Source organism: Scomber scombrus, chromosome 23 (genome assembly GCF_963691925.1).
Source record: "Scomber scombrus chromosome 23, fScoSco1.1, whole genome shotgun sequence".
In the NCBI taxonomy this organism is placed as follows: domain Eukaryota; kingdom Metazoa; phylum Chordata; class Actinopteri; order Scombriformes; family Scombridae; genus Scomber; species Scomber scombrus.
Genome location: NC_084992.1, coordinates 16974742 through 16993167, shown reverse-complemented (window position 1 = coordinate 16993167; position 18426 = coordinate 16974742). Strand labels below are relative to the sequence as shown.

General features: G+C 39.4%; 1 protein-coding gene across 1 annotated transcript in view; it reads left to right on the top strand.

Moving 5' to 3' along the window:
- m1ap (meiosis 1 associated protein) overlaps positions 1 to 18107 on the top strand; it is a 36850-nt gene extending 18743 nt beyond the window's left edge. The window contains exons 6-13 of the mRNA XM_062444481.1: positions 13608 to 13763; positions 13917 to 14076; positions 15763 to 15904; positions 16178 to 16235; positions 16495 to 16637; positions 17169 to 17281; positions 17396 to 17474; positions 18087 to 18107. Coding sequence (XP_062300465.1) covers positions 13608 to 13763; positions 13917 to 14076; positions 15763 to 15904; positions 16178 to 16235; positions 16495 to 16637; positions 17169 to 17281; positions 17396 to 17474; positions 18087 to 18107 — 872 coding nt within the window. The remainder of the gene's footprint in view (positions 1 to 13607; positions 13764 to 13916; positions 14077 to 15762; positions 15905 to 16177; positions 16236 to 16494; positions 16638 to 17168; positions 17282 to 17395; positions 17475 to 18086) is intronic.
- The last annotated feature ends 319 nt before the right edge of the window (positions 18108 to 18426 follow it).

Sequence of the window (18426 nt, the reverse complement as noted above, 5' to 3'; positions counted from 1 at the left end):
AAATGTTAGTACACTGAAATTCAAGTATTTGCATACAGCATCCCACATGTATTGTACAAAATCCAAAATATGTTTTCGAGCAGTTGACGTTGAATTTACATTTCAGGAGAGACTGGAACTCTCCGTGTCAGTGTGTTGAATACACACTTGATTAATTTTGCATTCATTTAGGTTACATTTACAAGTTCACAGTAAGTGCCTCTTCTGAAAATACCATGAGAAACACAAGTAGAACTAATCCTCTGACAACTCGGAGCATGTTTTGCCTCCACAATTTGCATGTATTATTTACTTTTTTTCTCTTTCGTTTATCAGCCAACCTGCATTTCTTCCGCACCCAACACCTTTAGCATTTACCTCTACTGTACTACAACAACATTAGAGCAACATTTTTCCAACACCTTTAATAATTCATCCTAATTCCAATAACTGAGCGAGTGGCACTTCATCCCTAACCCTGAGAACATTAGCAGGTAGATGTTGAAAAGAATTACAGATACTCTTAAGTATCTACAGCTTAACATTGTCATCATTGTGGTGGATGATGCATCATCTGACCAATGTTGTCACCTTTTCCACAAACCCTACAAACACAACTAAAGTAATGTGTATTTGTTCAGTGTATGTGACAGTTTATGCTTTTTGTTTGCCACTGTGCGTATTTGTTATTTTTAATTGGTTTGCTACATATTATTTAAATCTATGCAAATGAGTGTCTTTGTGTGTTCTTAACTCTTTCCTCTCTGTCAGAATGTTCCTAATAATAAGGCTCAGTATAATGAAAATCCATGTGATGCGTACTTCTCAAATCTCCCTGTAAATCCCCCTCAAGTGGCTTCCTCGTCATATTTTGACAAATATTCATTCAAACAGGCATTTATTTCATTCAAATATGTGGTTTGCAAAACCTCCTTCAGTTGTCAACATAGTGGTTCCATCCATATATTAAGTCTGGAGTCCAGGTTTTGAGTGACAGTCTTTATCCTGTTCAAATACCATCCACAAAACCATTTTACGATTGCAGGTGGAGGCTGTTATTACCCAGTCATTGATCTATCCTCCAATCATCCTCTTAGCTCACATCAATAACTTCCTTTATTGCTTTTTCTAGTTTAGCTCTGAGGTAAAAATTATTTCCACTCTTTCACACACACACACATTTATAACGACACAAACTTGTTTGCCCTTGTTTTGAATCAAGGAAATAATACATGCCGCGTCTCTAACTCTAACTCCATCCCTCTAATGTAAGGTGTATCTTTAACATAAACTATGATAAGGAAAGAAGCGTGAGATCATAGAGTTGGAGATGCTGGGGATTGATCCCGGGACCTCATACATGCGAAGCAAGCGCTCTACCACTGAGCTAGATCCCCACCGAAGAGGATTTGTGTATTTTTAACACAAACCATTCATTCCATAGACCAGAAGTTCACATTTTTCATTTATAAATTGACATGGTATTCACTCTCCTCCCAATCTCTTTCTTACACACCACCAAGAGGTGAGGGACAATATATTCAGCTCTCATTCTATGCAGAAGTATATTTCATAGTTTATTTGAAGCTAATATGAAGCGTCAGGATTCTTAGTTAGTCAAATGAAGTGGGTATCATTCAGAGTTACAACCTTTTTAGTACAAAAATGACTCTCTTTCTGTTCTGAGCTATAAACACAAAAAGGGGATTTAGTACTAAAAAAAAGGCAGTTTGGAAGGCACCCACTTTATCTATCTACCTCAGACTGCTGAAGCTGGATTTTAGCTTTAGACTTTGCAATGTATTTTTGGACAGATCAAGTATTGTGGATTTTCCTCACATCTGTTACATTGGAAAACCATTTGGAAGGGATGAGCAATATGAACATTAGGAATAATTACAGCATCGAACCATCAATACATTCATCTGGCAATCTTACTTTCATTGTAGGAACCTGTCCTTTAGTTTCATACTTTAAAGTTCAAAAGTAACTAGTGTGGCCATAACATCAGCATAGATGGTTGAAGTACTACAATGCAGCACTACATCTCCTCACAATTTTACAAAATCCGAGTAGTGGGAATCATCTCAAGACTTAATACTGCTGTTGATTTTACACTCGTTTTACATGTTGTGTGTGTGGGAAGTGTGGGATGATAGCTGATAAAAGGGAAAACAAATGAGGGGATGTCACAGTAACACAAAATGAATTCTGTATTTAATAGCGACAGTAGATAAAGTAAGAATTACTGTGTTTAATTGGTAATGAAACATCATTACTAAGATTAAAAAATTAGCTCATAAAACCAGACAGCTGGTAGAACGGGCTAATCTTACTGCACGTGCTATTTCTGTACTCTTTTTATCCAAGACCTTTGAGCTGAAGGTAGAAGCAGTCTAAAAACAGACTCATATATCGGACAAATGGCTCATACAAACTGACACTCCATCAGCAATTTCTGGATCCTTCTTTCAATAGAAAAGGATTATGGCCCATTATATCTCCCCTAATCCTCTCTCTCTCTCCTCTATCTCTCTTGCTCTCCCTTCTTTTCTTTCGACTCTCTTCTCAAACTGTCCATATTGCAAGCTCAGTGTTTTCCCCTCCGGATTGTTCTTTTCTTCTCTTGTCTGCCTGTCTGTCCAGTTTGTACGAGAGATAAGTAGCTTTTAAAAGGGACAGATGACAGTTGTTGTAGTTAAGACTCAACGAATAGAGAATAGCGTGTGTGTGTGTGTGTGTGTGTGTGTGTGTGTGTGTGTGTGTGTGTGTGTGTGTGTGTGTGTGTGTGTGTGTGTGTGTGTGTGTGTGTGTGTGTGTGTGTGTGTGTGTGTGTGTGTGTGTGTGTGTGTGTGTGTGTGTGTGTGTGTGTGTACCAGGTATTCCTCATGTTGTGGGGACTTGCCTCCCTTATGGTGACAAAAAACCAAGTCCCCTTAATGTAAATCATTAACTTTGGTGGGGGTAAAGACTTAGTATAAAGTTAAGGTAAGTTTAGGGTTATATTAAGGCTAGTTTAAGGTTATATGAAGGTTAGGAAAAGGGTTAGGCGTGTGTTGGTTATGGTTAAAGTTAGGATAAGTCTCCAGCAAATAAATTTAAGTCCATGTAAAGTCCTCTAAAGCGATGAAACTGTGTGTGTGTGTGTGTGTGTGTGTGTGTGTGTGTGTGTGTGTGTGTGTGTGTGTGTGTGTGTGTGTGTGTGTGTGTGTGTGTGTGTGTGTGTGTGTGTGTGTGTGTGTGTGTGTGTGTGTGTGGTCCCTACAGAAGTAATTTTACCATATAATTGAAACGTTTCTTTTAATCATACTCTGCTTCACAGGATCTGCCTTGCTCCATCAAAATGTAACAGAGAGATGAGAGAACTTTTTCCTCTTTCCCTTTCTTCTCTCTCCGGCTAATTAATTTCTTTCTCCACCTCCTTCTCATTCCTGTCTTCCTATATGTCTCTCACTGGGAGGAGGAGAAAGAGAAATGATCTGCTAAGTTTTTGTCTCACACTTTTCTCTCCTCCCTCTGACTTATCAGACTTTCTGTGAACTATCCCATTTCCTCTCTTCTTTTATCTTGTTCCTGCTTTATCTCTCTTGTATTACCATAGATTCATAATGTATTAACCTAGATTTATTGTACTTGTCTGCCTAAACCACTTGTGATTTTTCTCGAAGTGGGTCTGCTTAGATTAAAACTAAGCTTTGTTCAATAAAGTGACACTTAATAATAATCTGCAAATGTTAAAGGAAGGTTGCAAAGAACTTCGTGTCCAAAATATTTGAAAAATCTTTCACTTAACGTATAAAATTAAGATGTCTAGCAACCTAAAACAATGTCACTTTTAGTCTATATGCTCTACATCCATTCACAATTGAATATATATATGTAGCCAAGCGTGTGGGTGTTCTGTATTGTGTAATCATATTAACTGTTACACTGCCTGCAGTGTGTACTGTATGCCTTTTCATCCTTGTGACTGCCACCTTGAATAAGTAATGCTCTTTTTGTTTAGAAGTGTTTTCCTTCTCCTTATTTGCCTCCTCCGGAACACTTAAGCCATTTGCACACCCCACACAGTTGCACTTGGATCAGCAGACATCCCACAAATCCATTTTGAGTCGCAAGAATAATGACTCCGAACATTTATGTCCCTTGAGCAGAGGATTATAATCCACTGGCCCACAGCCAAGAATTATAAGAGGGTAAGCCAAGCCTTCATCCTGAGGACTTACAATGAGACATACTTCTCGTATTACATTACAATAATAATGTGAAACGTCATTGATCCCCAGAGGCAACTTGTCGACTCACTTGCCCTCCTCTCAACAGGGACTTCAAACCTACTCAGCAGCAGTCCTAGAGCAGAAGGGGAATAACTTTTGTATTTTATTTAGCAGTTCAGTTTAGCTAGAGAAGTACCACCTATCCATCAAAGTAACACAAAGTCATGGGTGCCTTGTATCACCCATGCATATCATTCAGCCTTCTGGATGATCATGTGTGTTAAAGCAGCGAGAGAAGCTTCCTTTCTGTCACTTTTCATGTGGCCAGAAAGCAAAGTCGATTTATCTGTTTCAACTACTGACTAAACCTAGCTTTTTATTTGTGGAGTCTTTAATGTTTTTGTTTTTTAATGTAGTGTCTGCATGAACGACATTCTCCCTGTGGTTTTTCACTACCTCCCTTACAATAAATCAACATTTTGATACATCTATAATTTCACCATATTGAACTCCCTGGGAGTAGGTAGAGGGATATTATTTGTGTAACAGTCTTGTGCGGCTACCTCCAGTGTAGACTCAACTCCTGTAGGATGTTAATAAACACCATTCCTACATTTTTGTGGGCTTGGTTTTGCGTAAAAACAACTTTCCACCAGACTTTTCCTCCTCATCTAGTATTACAACCACACACACCTGCTGTGATTCTACCCGGCGTTGCTCTCTCCCTCTCAGGCTCTTTCTCTTTAATTCTCTTTGTTTCTGTCATTCAGATAACTTTCCGTCACAGTCAGCTAGTTCAGCTTAGTGTAAAAGTGCACATAGGTGCTCAGGAAGAAACTCCACCCAGATCTGCTGACACACTCACGCTCATCAAACCAAAGCCACCACACAACATACACACAGACTTGAAGTACATTGTACAAGTTCAGATAAATTGTCCATAAACACTTATGCAAGAATGAGGATGAAAGTTTCTATTTTCTGTTGTATTTGACCATTAATATGGTTTAAAAAGATTGACAACGAAGATGCAGGAAAATGAGGAGTGCATCCTGCCACACGCACACACACACACACACTGTGCCAAGGTCAGGCTGTTCACACCTCTGTGTGACGTTAGCAGAGCAGCAGGTGGCTGTACAGATGGATACCGGCATCACTCTTCACACCAGGATATGGAACCTATTAGTCCCACACTGAGAGATGGCCTGTCGCTTCGCATCATGGACACACACACTTTTTAAAATCTAAACACACCTGAAATCTCAGCCAATCTATCTGAAATATATTCATAAAGTTCAGATAGATTGGCTGAGATTTCTATATTATATTATATTATATATATTGGCCGAGATCATATATTCATAGAATGGAAGATTTCAAAGAAAGCGGATTTAGTTGATATTCAGATGTAATAAGGTGGAGTCACAAGATTTCCTGTTGTTGTGACTTGCAGGCAAGACAGGTTTCAATTGTCCCTCCCACTCACAATTTTTTCTTTTTTGATTTTGTTTTTTTGTCTCCATTACATGTACTGACCAAATAAAGGTTGATTAAAAAGCAAGAAGATGAACAGAGAGAGTAGAAGAAAACTGCTTCACAGCTATTAAACACCCAGAGAGTGCTGTTACACTCCATTCGCCGCCGACCTCCCTGCTGTCTGCCACCATCCTACTCCTTCAATCATATCCCTCCCCTGTCTTTATCACCAAAAAATTGGAGTTTGAAGAGTGTACCACTAGATATTTAGGTGGAAAATTCAAGGAGTAGGGCTGCAACTAACAATTATTTATCACTGAAATCAATCGTTTCTTGATTAAATCATTCTGTATGTTTCAAAAAAAGGTGCCACACTCCAACTCTTAAACCCAAATATATTAGGATATAACAAATGTTGTCATTATAGTGTCAAAAGGTCAACCTGGTACAATTGTCTTATTATCACAAAACAGCAATTAAATCCATCCTCTCAATTTCTGATCCCTGTTACATTTGCCGAAGGTTAGATTATGTCTTAGCAGAGAATGAGAACATGAGTTTGCACTCTTCAGTTTGGTATCTGTAAGCATCAGATAATTGCTTCCAAATATCACTCTCTCAATCACTGGTTTCCTCTCATTTCTTCTGTAATGGCACATTTTCTCTTCTTACCATTTTGTTCTTCACAAACTTCTTCCTACACTGTTTCACCTCATTTCCTCTCTTCTATTTTCACTCCTTTTGTAAAGCAGTCATTTGTAAAAGGACGAAATTACTTCTCTCACTGCCCGTCTCTCCTCCTGTCTTCTTTATCTGTATGTCTGCACACACAGATAGACTGTGTGTCTCTCTTTCATCTTAAAGGAAACACGGTCATTCTTCTCTTCCTCTTTTGAGAGGTTTGTTATGTGAAATCGTCTCTCCATTCTCTCAGCCGTGCTCTCATCTTATCTGTCCATCTTCTTTTAAAGGCCTGCTCTGCCACATATCACCGTCCCTTTCTCATCTTTCCTTCCTGTCTTCTTGTGCTTGAATTCACATGTGCACTTTTTGGTTTGAGGACACTGCATGACACTGGAGACTGAGAAGTCTGTCTGTGGGAATCGTTGTGAGATTGAGGCGGCCTTTCTGGCAAATGGACTTTTTGGAGTCGTAATTGTCTAAGTCCATAAAAGGGATCCTTGTCAGAATCCCAAAGAAACAAACAGAAAAAGACAAATTGTATGTTATTTTTTATCTTTGCTGGATTCCTGTCCTTCTGCGTAACCCTGTGTAATCTATGAATGCCGACTGAAGAGCTCTTCTCATCCTGAATCCTCTTGTCTTCTTCAAGTGCTTCAAAGAAGTTGTCCAGCTGCCACGCTCTCTGAACCTATAGGTCCTTCTCTTCTATCTAACCCTCTCCTCTTTTCACATTCTACTTGAAACCAGGCAGTTGATCTCTTGCCATCACTTTACTTCTTCTTGCCTGTTGGTCATGCTCACTGTAACATGATTTATTTGAACAACAAGAAAGCAAATAGCAGCTCTTCCTCTCCAATATCCCCAGGTTTAGAAACCTAATGAGCACTCATAAAAGGATGTCACCCCATCTCTCTTTTTCTCTTCCTTTTTTCCCCTCCTTTAAGATGACCGCTGGTGCCCCTCGTCCTCATGTCCTTCTCAAGTGTTCTTCTGCTTTAATTGTCTCCATGACCGCATGGCATTAACAGAAGTGACTGCAAGGCAATTAGGTCACACAGCCCCTGGTGTGTCTCAAGCTAGATGATCAATGTCGTATTTGTCACAGTCTCAGACTACATCAATGAGCTATTCATCATCAATGCTAACGCAGACACGCTGACACACAAGGACAGAGTGTGTGTTGTCAGTGTCACTTTGTATGTTAGATATGGATTTCAGCGGGAAATTCCACAGTCAGACATTCGTCAGCACTTCATTCATATTTATATACACTTTATGTTTGTCAGGGAGATGCATTAAGTTGGTATCACAGTATTGCTTCACCCTTAATGTTAAATTGACACATTGGTGCCAAATAGGGATATTTTTATTTGTGTTACATAAGTAGAGATACCAGGTGAACTGACACTGTTTTCTAATAGGATAATGCTTAACTTTAATCATAAGTAAGGCAGATATTATATAAACTTTCATTATATTATTTAACCAGCGAGTCCTCCAAATTAAACAACCAAATACATAACTTGACCATGCACCCCTGAATGACAACTAAGAGTGTTATCTAATCTGGGGTCTTGTCCGTGCTTGTCCATACTAAAAAAACACTGCAAATCACTGGTAAGAAATAATGATGTTTTATGATGTGACAACACTACATGATCTAGAGTTACTACTTCCTTAAAGTTAGGCTGCCTTTATCGTCATGGCTACAATAATACACAAAGGATTAAGGTTAGAGCACAATCATAGTTACAATCTTTTTTTTTTACGGTTGGAAATGTGACACTTGCAGTTAGAAATGGGGAACAAACTGGAATCTCCTGTGGCAAAATCCATTGTTGGGTTCTAACTTCCATCCACCATAGTCTTCTGACTGAGAAAATTTGATATACAGCATATACATCAACCAAACTGCACCACTGCTCTGGGTTATAAATACAGTGGCCACTAGATGGCATCTGTCTCACAAACGTAACTATATGTTGTTTTTGGGCACCTATACAGTCTGTGTTTAACCCAGATATAATGAATAATTGTGGTTTATTGTGATTATAATTATTATTATAATCATGGTTTGGTTATAATAATAACCAACCACATTTATTGCTGAGATATGGGAATACAGCAATATTGCTTCATTAAAGGTTAACTCGGTAATAAACACTGTTAAGATGACCTGACACGATTCCAAGACAAACCAAGGGTTCAGCCAGATTTTAAGCAATTATTCAGGAGTAAAACCAGTGAGTTCTCATGTAATGTCAATAATTAACTAGAAAACTGTATGTACACAACATGTACAGCAAGTACAATAGATCATAGTCACATTACAACACACGTTTATGTGAGTAATTTCACCCTTTGCCATTTCACTCATCTTTGGATCATCTGACTTCGCTGGCAAACCTTTAATAACATCATCATGTTCCCAGATCTCAGGATTCTCAGATTCCTAGGTCATAGCAACAGAATAAAAGGTCAAATTTTCCTTCAATGAGAGTTCAGACCTGTTATGTATCCACTTTATTAAAGTGTCACTGAGCTCACTGGAGAGGAAAATGACATTTTATGCTATCATGAAAATGTCATAGTTAGAAGAAAAATTAAAGTTATATATATGATATACATGCAGTGGATAGGCCCTGAGGAGGTCTTAAAAAGCAACATCAACTTGTCAATGCTAGACGTCTGACTGAACTTAAATAATGTTAATTTCTATATTGCAAATTAACCATTTAAAACAGGAATTCCAAACTATTGATCTTTTAAGTCCCCTTTAGTAATTTAGCCTATTGCCTACTTCAACATATTTCTCCATTAGCGTGATCTTACTGGAATAAGAAACTAATTGTTAGAAGCTTTCATAAAGATTCCTACCATTACAGAGCACAGGGGTCCATTATCTGTATCTGGTCAGTGGTCAAACTGATTCATATCTAAATGAGTGAAAACAGGGTTGTAAAGTAGAGCTCAGCTTCCTCTTCTGGTTGTGCATTAGCTCTCTGCATCACTTATTTCCCCAAACAAGCTAATGTAACATTGGTTGATGGTTACAAGGAAGATGCACTCTTGCTAATGCACAGAGTAAAAGGAAACCATTAAAGAGCATGGACCAGGCAGAGTGGAGGGTAGAAGAAGGAAATAGCCCAGGGAAAGGAAGTAAGACAAAGGCTGTGTCCGAAATCACTCCCTATTTACTATATAGTGCACTACATTTACTGTCCGCCATTTTATGCCTGAATGCTGTGTGTGTAAACTCCACTATGTAGTACCCTCAAATATTCCACAATGAAATGAAAAAGTAGCTTTCATGGTATGCACGCGACTTTCTGCTAACAAGCACACAATGCAATACTCCACATTTTTAAAAAGAGTTCAAAAATACCTTCACGCAAAATTTTAATCAACATACAGCTTTTGAATGCATTTGAATGTAACCCTTTGTAGCCTAAACAGGTAACTTCAGAGTAGTTGTGGTCATAATATGTTTAGAAGGCAGTTGCACCTTTAAAGGCAGCTAATACTCTTGAACTTTATTCATGATTTTTCCAAGACTTACATTTTGCATCAACAAAGAGAAGAAGTCTAGTTTTATGAGAGGGAAGCCAGGCATGTAGTGGGTCTACCTGCACTGTGCATTTTATTAACTCTATGCTGGGGTGTGAGGCTTGGCTTGATGGGCTTATACATTGTGATACAGGTTAATATAAGTTTTCTGCCTCATTCAGAGGGTAGTTCAAATGTAAATGTCCTTGTGTGAGAAATAACCCAACCTTCTCTGAAAGCACTCACATCAATCATTTATTTAACAAAAAGAGCAGAAGTCTCCAGGGAAATTATAGCAAAATCAAACTCAGGACATTTTCATCGAATCGAGTAGTGTTTTAAGGTTACTTTGGAATGGTTGTGTGGAGGTGAATGACAAATATGGTTGCCCTTGACAAATTTCTGTTCAAGAGATTTGGGCACGCCTCTAGGCTTTCGAACTAATATTGAAATCAGTGTCACACATTTTTCTTAGGTGTGCATCAAAACTGAAGTCATAAATGAGTCATCTGGACAGACCAAAGGAAACTAAATAAACAGGAAAGGCATAATCAGCCATTCTTTTACATGACAAGCGTGTTTCTAGACGGCAACAGACAGTTATGTAATGAGTCAGCAACCGTTAAATCTTGACTTTAACGGTCTTAACAGTAGGGAAAGACAGCCCACAACAGCTAACGCCTGAGTACATGTATATGTACCTCTCTTTAAAGAGTAGTAGAAGTCAGAGCAGGCTGGCTTTTGACTTTCAGGGACATTTTAATACCTTCACTTCAAGTTTTGGACCTTTGAGCTGTTGAACACAGACATCTAACATTATAACTGTATAAAAATAACTGAAAATAACAAAAATCACGATATGTCCCCTTTAAATCTGAAAAGATCAGAAAATAAAGCAATCTTAGGATTCTAGTTTTGAGTCCTAAAACTCTCAGGTGAGTTATTGTCTTTGCTGCATGGATTCTTTTAGATTAAAACTGAATGCTATTTGGTTGTAGATTTGATGGTTTTACCCTTGCAAACTAAATAAACTATTTAAAGTCCCATTTGTGATTTTTAGAGATTTTGTAAGATATTGAAGTAAAGTTACTGTCTCTGTAATTTAACTGGATTTTTTACTAACTTTAAATTTATGGTATTACATTGCAGAAACATACATATAAATGCATATTTATTTTATTCGGTGTGAATAATATGACTGTTTTATGTGCATTTTCTGACATCTTCCCAGTGTTATTAGTAATGAGAGTGAAAAAGCAAAGAAATCATGATCTTATTTAGTGACCACCCCTCATTTCACAGCATCTAATAGGGCCTGTGTGGAAACAGGTTTAATACAGTGTCACATATTCACTCACACACCTGCATATGTTTTCATAGAGATCCCCGTTTAACTCATAATCTTCGTATTTGACCCTACAATCAGGACACACACATATACGCGCTTAATGATATTCTACTGCGACCCTAAATCCTTACCTCAGCGTGTGTGTCACACTTTATCTTCTCAGGTATACACACACATACACACACACACCACGGGACACGCTAATGAGATGCATGAGCACAATTAGACTTTTAGATGAGAGGGATGGGTCAATCGTAATTTAATCTCTCACACTAACAGAGCAGAGGGAAAGGAAACAGACCAGAACAACCACGAACAGGAAGAGCGAGAGACACGGGAAGATAGAGTTTGGAGGCATGGATAATACATAATTGATTTTTTTTTTTTTAATCTTACATGCCTACAGTGAACACACACCTAATGAGGTCAGTAAAGATTCGTAATATAAGGAGAGACGTCTGTCGGAGGATTTAGCAATGTAAACACATTCTTCATGAAGTCAGATAAGCCTGCTGGAGAGAAAACACACACTTCTGGGTTAACTACTCTCCCCTTTCCTGCTCAGTCAGTAATGTATTACTTTACGGAAAGCATTAAGTCTCTCACACACACACATACACACACACACACACACACATATGCAAACTGAAGTGTCTTCAGCAATTCACCTCATTTTCTCTCTTTATCTCCCTCTCTCACACACACGCACACACTTCATGGTCTAATTACACAAGAGCGAGCACTTCCAACAGCACAGTCCATCATCCATCACCCACCACACCCATCCATGTCTTCTCCCTCTCTTATCTCACTACATCCTCCCGTTCTCTCCCTGGCTGTAATTTATACTTTCTTTTCCTCCTTTTCTGCATGCTCCAACTTCCATAATTCTTTCTCTCCTCTCCTCCCTCCCTCCCTCACCCGCTCTGTCTCCTCTCTCCAGTCCTACTCCCCAGACAGGCATTATCGGAGGGAATGGCGATCGATTTTTCTCCAACTTGTTTTTCCTCCGTCTCAGTCCATCTAAACCAAGGATTTTGCTCTTATCTCTCCATTACCGTTTCCACAACAGCAAGAACCCATCCTCTCTTCTTCTGCTCTTTCTCCACATCCTCCTGCATGTCTTCATAATGTGTCCTCTCCATCTCTGTCCATTTCTCCATTACTGCTAACTTTTGACTTTTCTCCATCTTTCTCTCGTTAATTCGATCCACTTTCTCCTTCTTCTTACTCCTGCTCTCCTCTTTCTCTGCAGTCACTCTGTCCTCGATCAGGAATGTAGCAATACTGTTATATATCTTATTGTAGTGCTAATCCCAAATACGTGAGAATTTCCACCAGTTCTTTAATCTGTATTAAGAGCAAGAGCGAAGTGGCATGTGTTGGAATTGACTTTACATGAATGAAACTGGATGGATTGGAGCAGAACTTGTAAAGCAAAAGTGCCTTTAGTATATCCTTTTGTTACCCTCTTAATCGCCTCTCTTTCTCAGCCCACATCCTTCTTGCCTTCACCCAGCAGGGATCAGACCACAAACGTCCATCACACCAACTCTGGGGGGGAATAAAAAATGTAGAGGACATAATTCTTTCCTCCTCAGATGAAGTACTTATTTCTCAATGAAGCACTTTTAGAAACTTTGGCCCGAGCCAGAAATAGCTTCCGTAGCTCTCACTCTGACAGATGAAAGAAGAAATGACATATTTTATTTTTAGGAATTTAAAGTTTCTCTTTTTTTTCCTGGCTGGGTGAGTTTAAATACTCTGTCTATTCTCCATCCATCCTCACTTCTTATTTTCTCTCTTATCCTCTTTTCTGTCAACCTCTGCTCCATCTGACCCCTCCCTTGCTCTTACAGTGCCTCCTGATCCTTTTGCTCCCTCTAGTCCCATTAGTTATCTCCTGATGGATCATTAACTAGTAAACACCAAATACAGAAAAAAGGAGAAGAGGGGCGTTCTATAAGGTTTCTATCTAGTATGCAATAATAAATGAACATTGAACGCTGAGGCTAGACTATATTGAATTTATTGATTGATGCTTCCATCTAGTGGTCAAAAAGGAAAATTGTTTGTAAGGAATGTAATTCAACTGCAGTCGGTCTAACACATGCAACTGAAAAACTGGGAAAGCAAAAATTGATTTGTTGAATCATTAAAACAACACGATTTGTATTAGCTGCCAAAATCAATGTGCTGAATAAAAATCAAGTGCTGGTTTGTCTTTATTGATCTTTTTAAAAGCAACTAATGTTAAAGAAAAATAAATGAATAAATGGGGATTCTTTCAAGTTCCCTGTCAGTCTGGTGTTCTTTGTGTCCAAATATGAATGCTGTGGTGTGTCTGTCTGCAGACAGTCTGATGTTGGGGACAGAGATTGACCTGCAGAGGGTGGACAACAGTGTGTTCGCCATGGAAACCGTGTTAAAGGCATGGCTTCAGGAGCAGGGGGGAGACAGAGAACACCTCCACCTCCTTCTTCCAAGCCCCCTGGACAACCCTATCCCAGGTTTGATACTGCATACACATATATGTATCCACCAGCTTTCAAAAAAGTATGAACCACTAAATGAATTCATATTTACAAAGGTAAGAAGAACATGCTGAGTCAGTGGAGCCTACATAATGTCACCTTCTCTTATGGCACGCGCCTCCTGTGTAGTATGTGTTAAGTGTGACATGCAGGAGCGTCTGATAAGCCCCGCCCTCATCCCTCTGACCCCCAACCTGGGAGTGAAGACCGAGAGCGTCCGTGACTTCATGCCTGTCACTAAGGGATCAGCCAATCAGAGCCCAGCACCACAGAGACTGCGAGTGATCAAGTAAGAGAAGGGGTGCAGGGGAAGAGGCTCCTTACTGTAGCCATAAACATGAGGAAGTCTGGCTTCTGTACAACTTTATGCAAATGTACAAAATAGTTCAAATTGAAGTTTTAACATGAAAGGGATTGTTCAGATGTTACTGTGTGAGCCAGATTTTCTTTTTCTTTTTTTTAAATCACTTTTGAAGGAGGATAGGAGGCAGAATGCGTGTATATGATCATGCATGCATGCTCCATTAACCACATGCATGTATGTTGTGTGTATTCAGTAAAACCCTCCATGTCTATGAATGGCTCCATTCTGATTTCAGGGAATAGTGGAATATTTCTTGGATGAAACCCATCACATCAGAGTCGGCTTTGTTCTGCCGGAGTCATCTGCTCTGATGACCCAAAATGACTAGAGTCGAGCAGAAAAATAGCTGCATGTCTGACAGCTCCAGTCCAGTGACTCTGTTTGTGAGGAAATGTTTTGATTCTCGTACAGTAGAAACTCATGACACAACAGCAGTGGTTAGACAGTGGTGTACGGGGGAAGGACAGTAAGCTGACAACAACACACTGGCTAGAATAACACACAGCAAAATAGGAAAAAGATGTTAACTGTAAATAGTCACAACACAAAACACAGATCTACACACACCAGCAGAAGCCAACTTAATGTTAACTGGATGTTTGAAACATGGTAAATGTAATCAGATCTTCCACAGTCTGAAAGTCTTCTCATGGATTTGAATTAAGTGGATTGAGTGTAACAAATTAAGGTTTGTCTGGTTCAGGGTGGTTATCCTAAAGTTATGAATTTATATTGTAAAGGCTCTCTGGCCATTACTGTTTCCTGTGTTTTCAGTCTTTGGGAATGCATTTTTGTGTGTCTTTTTACAAACTGACAGTGTTTTAAATTAGATTGAAGATTAAAAAACAACACTTTGTGTACACTGCTATAAACAGCTCTGATCATTCAGTACTGATGTCATTTCATCCAAAATACACATACAGGCGATCAATACATTTATTGTATGTACACACACGGATGATAGAAAGCACACATTCAAGTGTAACTTAGATGAGCTTCTTCTTCCTCTTTCCCCATTTGCATTAGTTTTACATTCACAGGGGCTGCAGTAGGATGTTCTTTGTATGTGTATGTGTGTGTTTTGCATAGTAGCCAGCGAGAACGGTACTGTGCACTGTGTATGTGTGTGTGCTTTACATACTCATGACTCATGATTAACAGCTATGACATTTAAACGAAGCTAGAGGACGGTCACATTGTTAATAAATTCACCTCGGCAGGGATGATGTCATTGTCCGTCTCTCCGCTCCCGATGATTTATTGTGTTTGTGTAGTGTCTGCGTTTGACTGAAAAATGTTTCAGGAGATGAGAGGCTTAGAGAAGACGGATGATTTGACATAAACTTTCTCATAAGACGGTTGCAGCTGTCACAGTCGGTGCAAGCTGCAAAGCATTTTTCTGACATCAAGGACAGTTGCTGGGAAAAGTAAAAGATGTCCAAGACGGGTGTGTGTGTGGGTCTGCATACTAACCGAGGTTGTGTGTGTGTGTGTGTGTGTGTGTGTGTGTGTGTGTGTGTGTGTGTGTGTGTGTGTGTGTGTGTGTGTGTGTGTGTGTGTGTGTGTGTGTGTGTGTGTGTGTGTGTGTGTGTGTGTGTGTGTGTGTTGTAGGGCCCTGCGAGCAGACGGAGTGTGTGAGAGTGTGTTGTACGGCCTGCCGCTGGTGATCCGCCCCACCACCTGCTGGCAGCTGGATTGGGACGAGATGGAGACGAACCACAACTTGTTTCACGCTCTCTGCCACACACTTAAGGTGTGTTTTATATTAGTTTGGGGGGGTTTTCACATCTTTGGACAGTTTCCTTTATTTTATTTGGATGTTAGTAACAGAAATTGTCAAAAAATAGCAACTATATATAGCTGACAGTACAACTACTGCAGAAGTTTCTGTATAATTAATATCACTGTGTTATCATTGATTATGCTGTAACATTCTTTAGTTAGCTCTTTCCCACATCGTAACACTCGCTGTACTTTGCAAATGTGTGACACTGATTGATGTGAGATTTGTTTTTCCCTCTTTCAGAGTCGTGACTTGTTCCTGCTGCTGCAGGTGGAGCTGGCCCAGAGGTCTACAGCTGGAGGCTCAGGTCCATATGTTGTGTGTGTTTACAGTATGTGTGTGAAAGTGAGTGAGGTCATGGTGGCCTAGTTGATAAGAAGCATACTGTACCATAGAACTGCAATATCCTCAGTTGGTTTCTTGTCAAATAAAGGCTAAATGCTTAAATATATATTTTTTAAAAGAGTAATCTGCAAGTCCTAATACATGTTTACGTATTGTCTCTGTGTGTGTGTGTGTGTGTGTGTGTGCATATGTGTGTGTCTCTGCATGCAACACAGGTGTGTATTCTCACTATGTCCTCCAGCCCTCCCCTTCTCTTTCCCTCCTCCTGAAGCCGGTGGTCTCCAGAGAATTGTTGCTGCCCTGCTCAATGCCTGTCTCGACTCAGGACCCGTCCCCTGAAACCATGCATATTATTCAGGTTAGGTGACCTCTGTTCTGCCTTATTAAATCACAGAAGTAGTAGCATCCACAACTCGGATATCTCACAGCTTCAAAATGATATGAAAGACAGTTTTTCTTTGAAGTGATATCTGATGTATGGGTGGGACAAAGGCTACTTCATGTAAATTAAAGTTGGACACACACAGAAATAAACAAACATACACTTGTATGTGTGTGTATGTATACTGCCAGGAGTGAGAGAATAATCAATAAATGTGTATATTTTAATAGAGAACACTACAACACTAAAAAAGGTCTCTCAGGAAGCTTCTATCCTTGTTTATTTATTACTGCGTATATCACTTAACTATCACGGCAACTATGATAGCAGGGAAAAAACCCCTCTTTTCCTCAGCCACTCAACTTCCTGTTATATTTAAATAGTTTTCAGTAATTGCTTTATTTGATTATGGGAATTACATCAAGCAATACACACAAACAGCAGTTTAGACATTCAAATGACACAAGTTTGGTTGATGATTAATTTGTTCCTGTCTGTCTCGGTCAGGGTTGTCTCACTCAGCTGGATGAGGAGTTTGTGTTCAACCCCCTCACCCTGAGCAGTAACCTCTACCAGCACCTCAAGAGTCGAGGCCTCTCACAGCCGCGATACCCTTACAGGTATCATGGTTTTTATTATCACTATCCTCATAAGTGTGAGGATTACACTCATATTAGACTAAATCTAAGTGAAGGTAGTTTAGGAGACATTTGGTGATGATGTCGGTGTTGTAGGGTCCAGCCAGCTTCCCACAGAGACCAACCTCAACCACTAGAGGGCCCTAAGACCACAGCCAGCAGACAGCCTCGGCAGGTAAACAGAACAGCTTTATGACAGTGTAAAGGTCATCCAGTAGAGCTCAATGATCATCACATGAGTAAACACAATAAGCTACATAAAAGATAATTTGACAGGGCAATATTCTCTAAATGATGGTTTATAGTACGTACTTGTAATTTCACTTCCTCTTCACTTCCTTGCTCACTAGGTGGCAGCACTCACTACATGCAGACAGTTTCACAAGTACAAACTTTTTGTGTCTCTTTAGTATAAGATGTTGAATTTCCCACATGTAGGGAAATGGTTCTTCCAAATAATTTCTGTCTAACAAGCAATGTTTCATAGAGCTAAGGATGAGGCTGATACGTTTTTAACTGTTCTCAACAACGTCAACAGCCTGACATTTTTTCATCTTTGTAGTTTTGACAAATTTGCATATGTTATATGTTAAAATACCAGCATGCTCCGTATAAGAAGGACTTCTACTCAGAAATATTTGAACAATCCAGCTACTGGAGGTTTGTCAGTGAGAATATGAAGTGTCACTGAACTCACAATGGACTTGAATTTCGTGCTAATAATCATTTTTATTTGACTTTGGAGGATCTTAACATTTCATTCTTCTCTGTTCTTCCGTTACATCAGCTGAGGCCCACAGTGGGCTGAAAGTGTGTAGCTGTTGGCAGTGTGACTCATCAGGCTTGATAAGGCTGCTGACATGCAAATAGTTCAAAAACACAAAGAAAATGTTCGTCCGCTCTGCTTTTGTTTCATCCTGTTCTTTGGCACGCTCTCTTTTTTACTCTCTACAGCAGAACTTTAACCCTGAAGTCTTCACATAATCTTTGTCTTTGCTCTGTTCATGTCCTGTCTTTCTTTTCTTCTTTCTAATCTCTATAATCTCTCTGTTTTTACCACCTCCCTCACAACCTCCTCCTCCTCTTTTATCTTTCTTCTTGTCTTTGTGAGAAATTAAATTTTACAG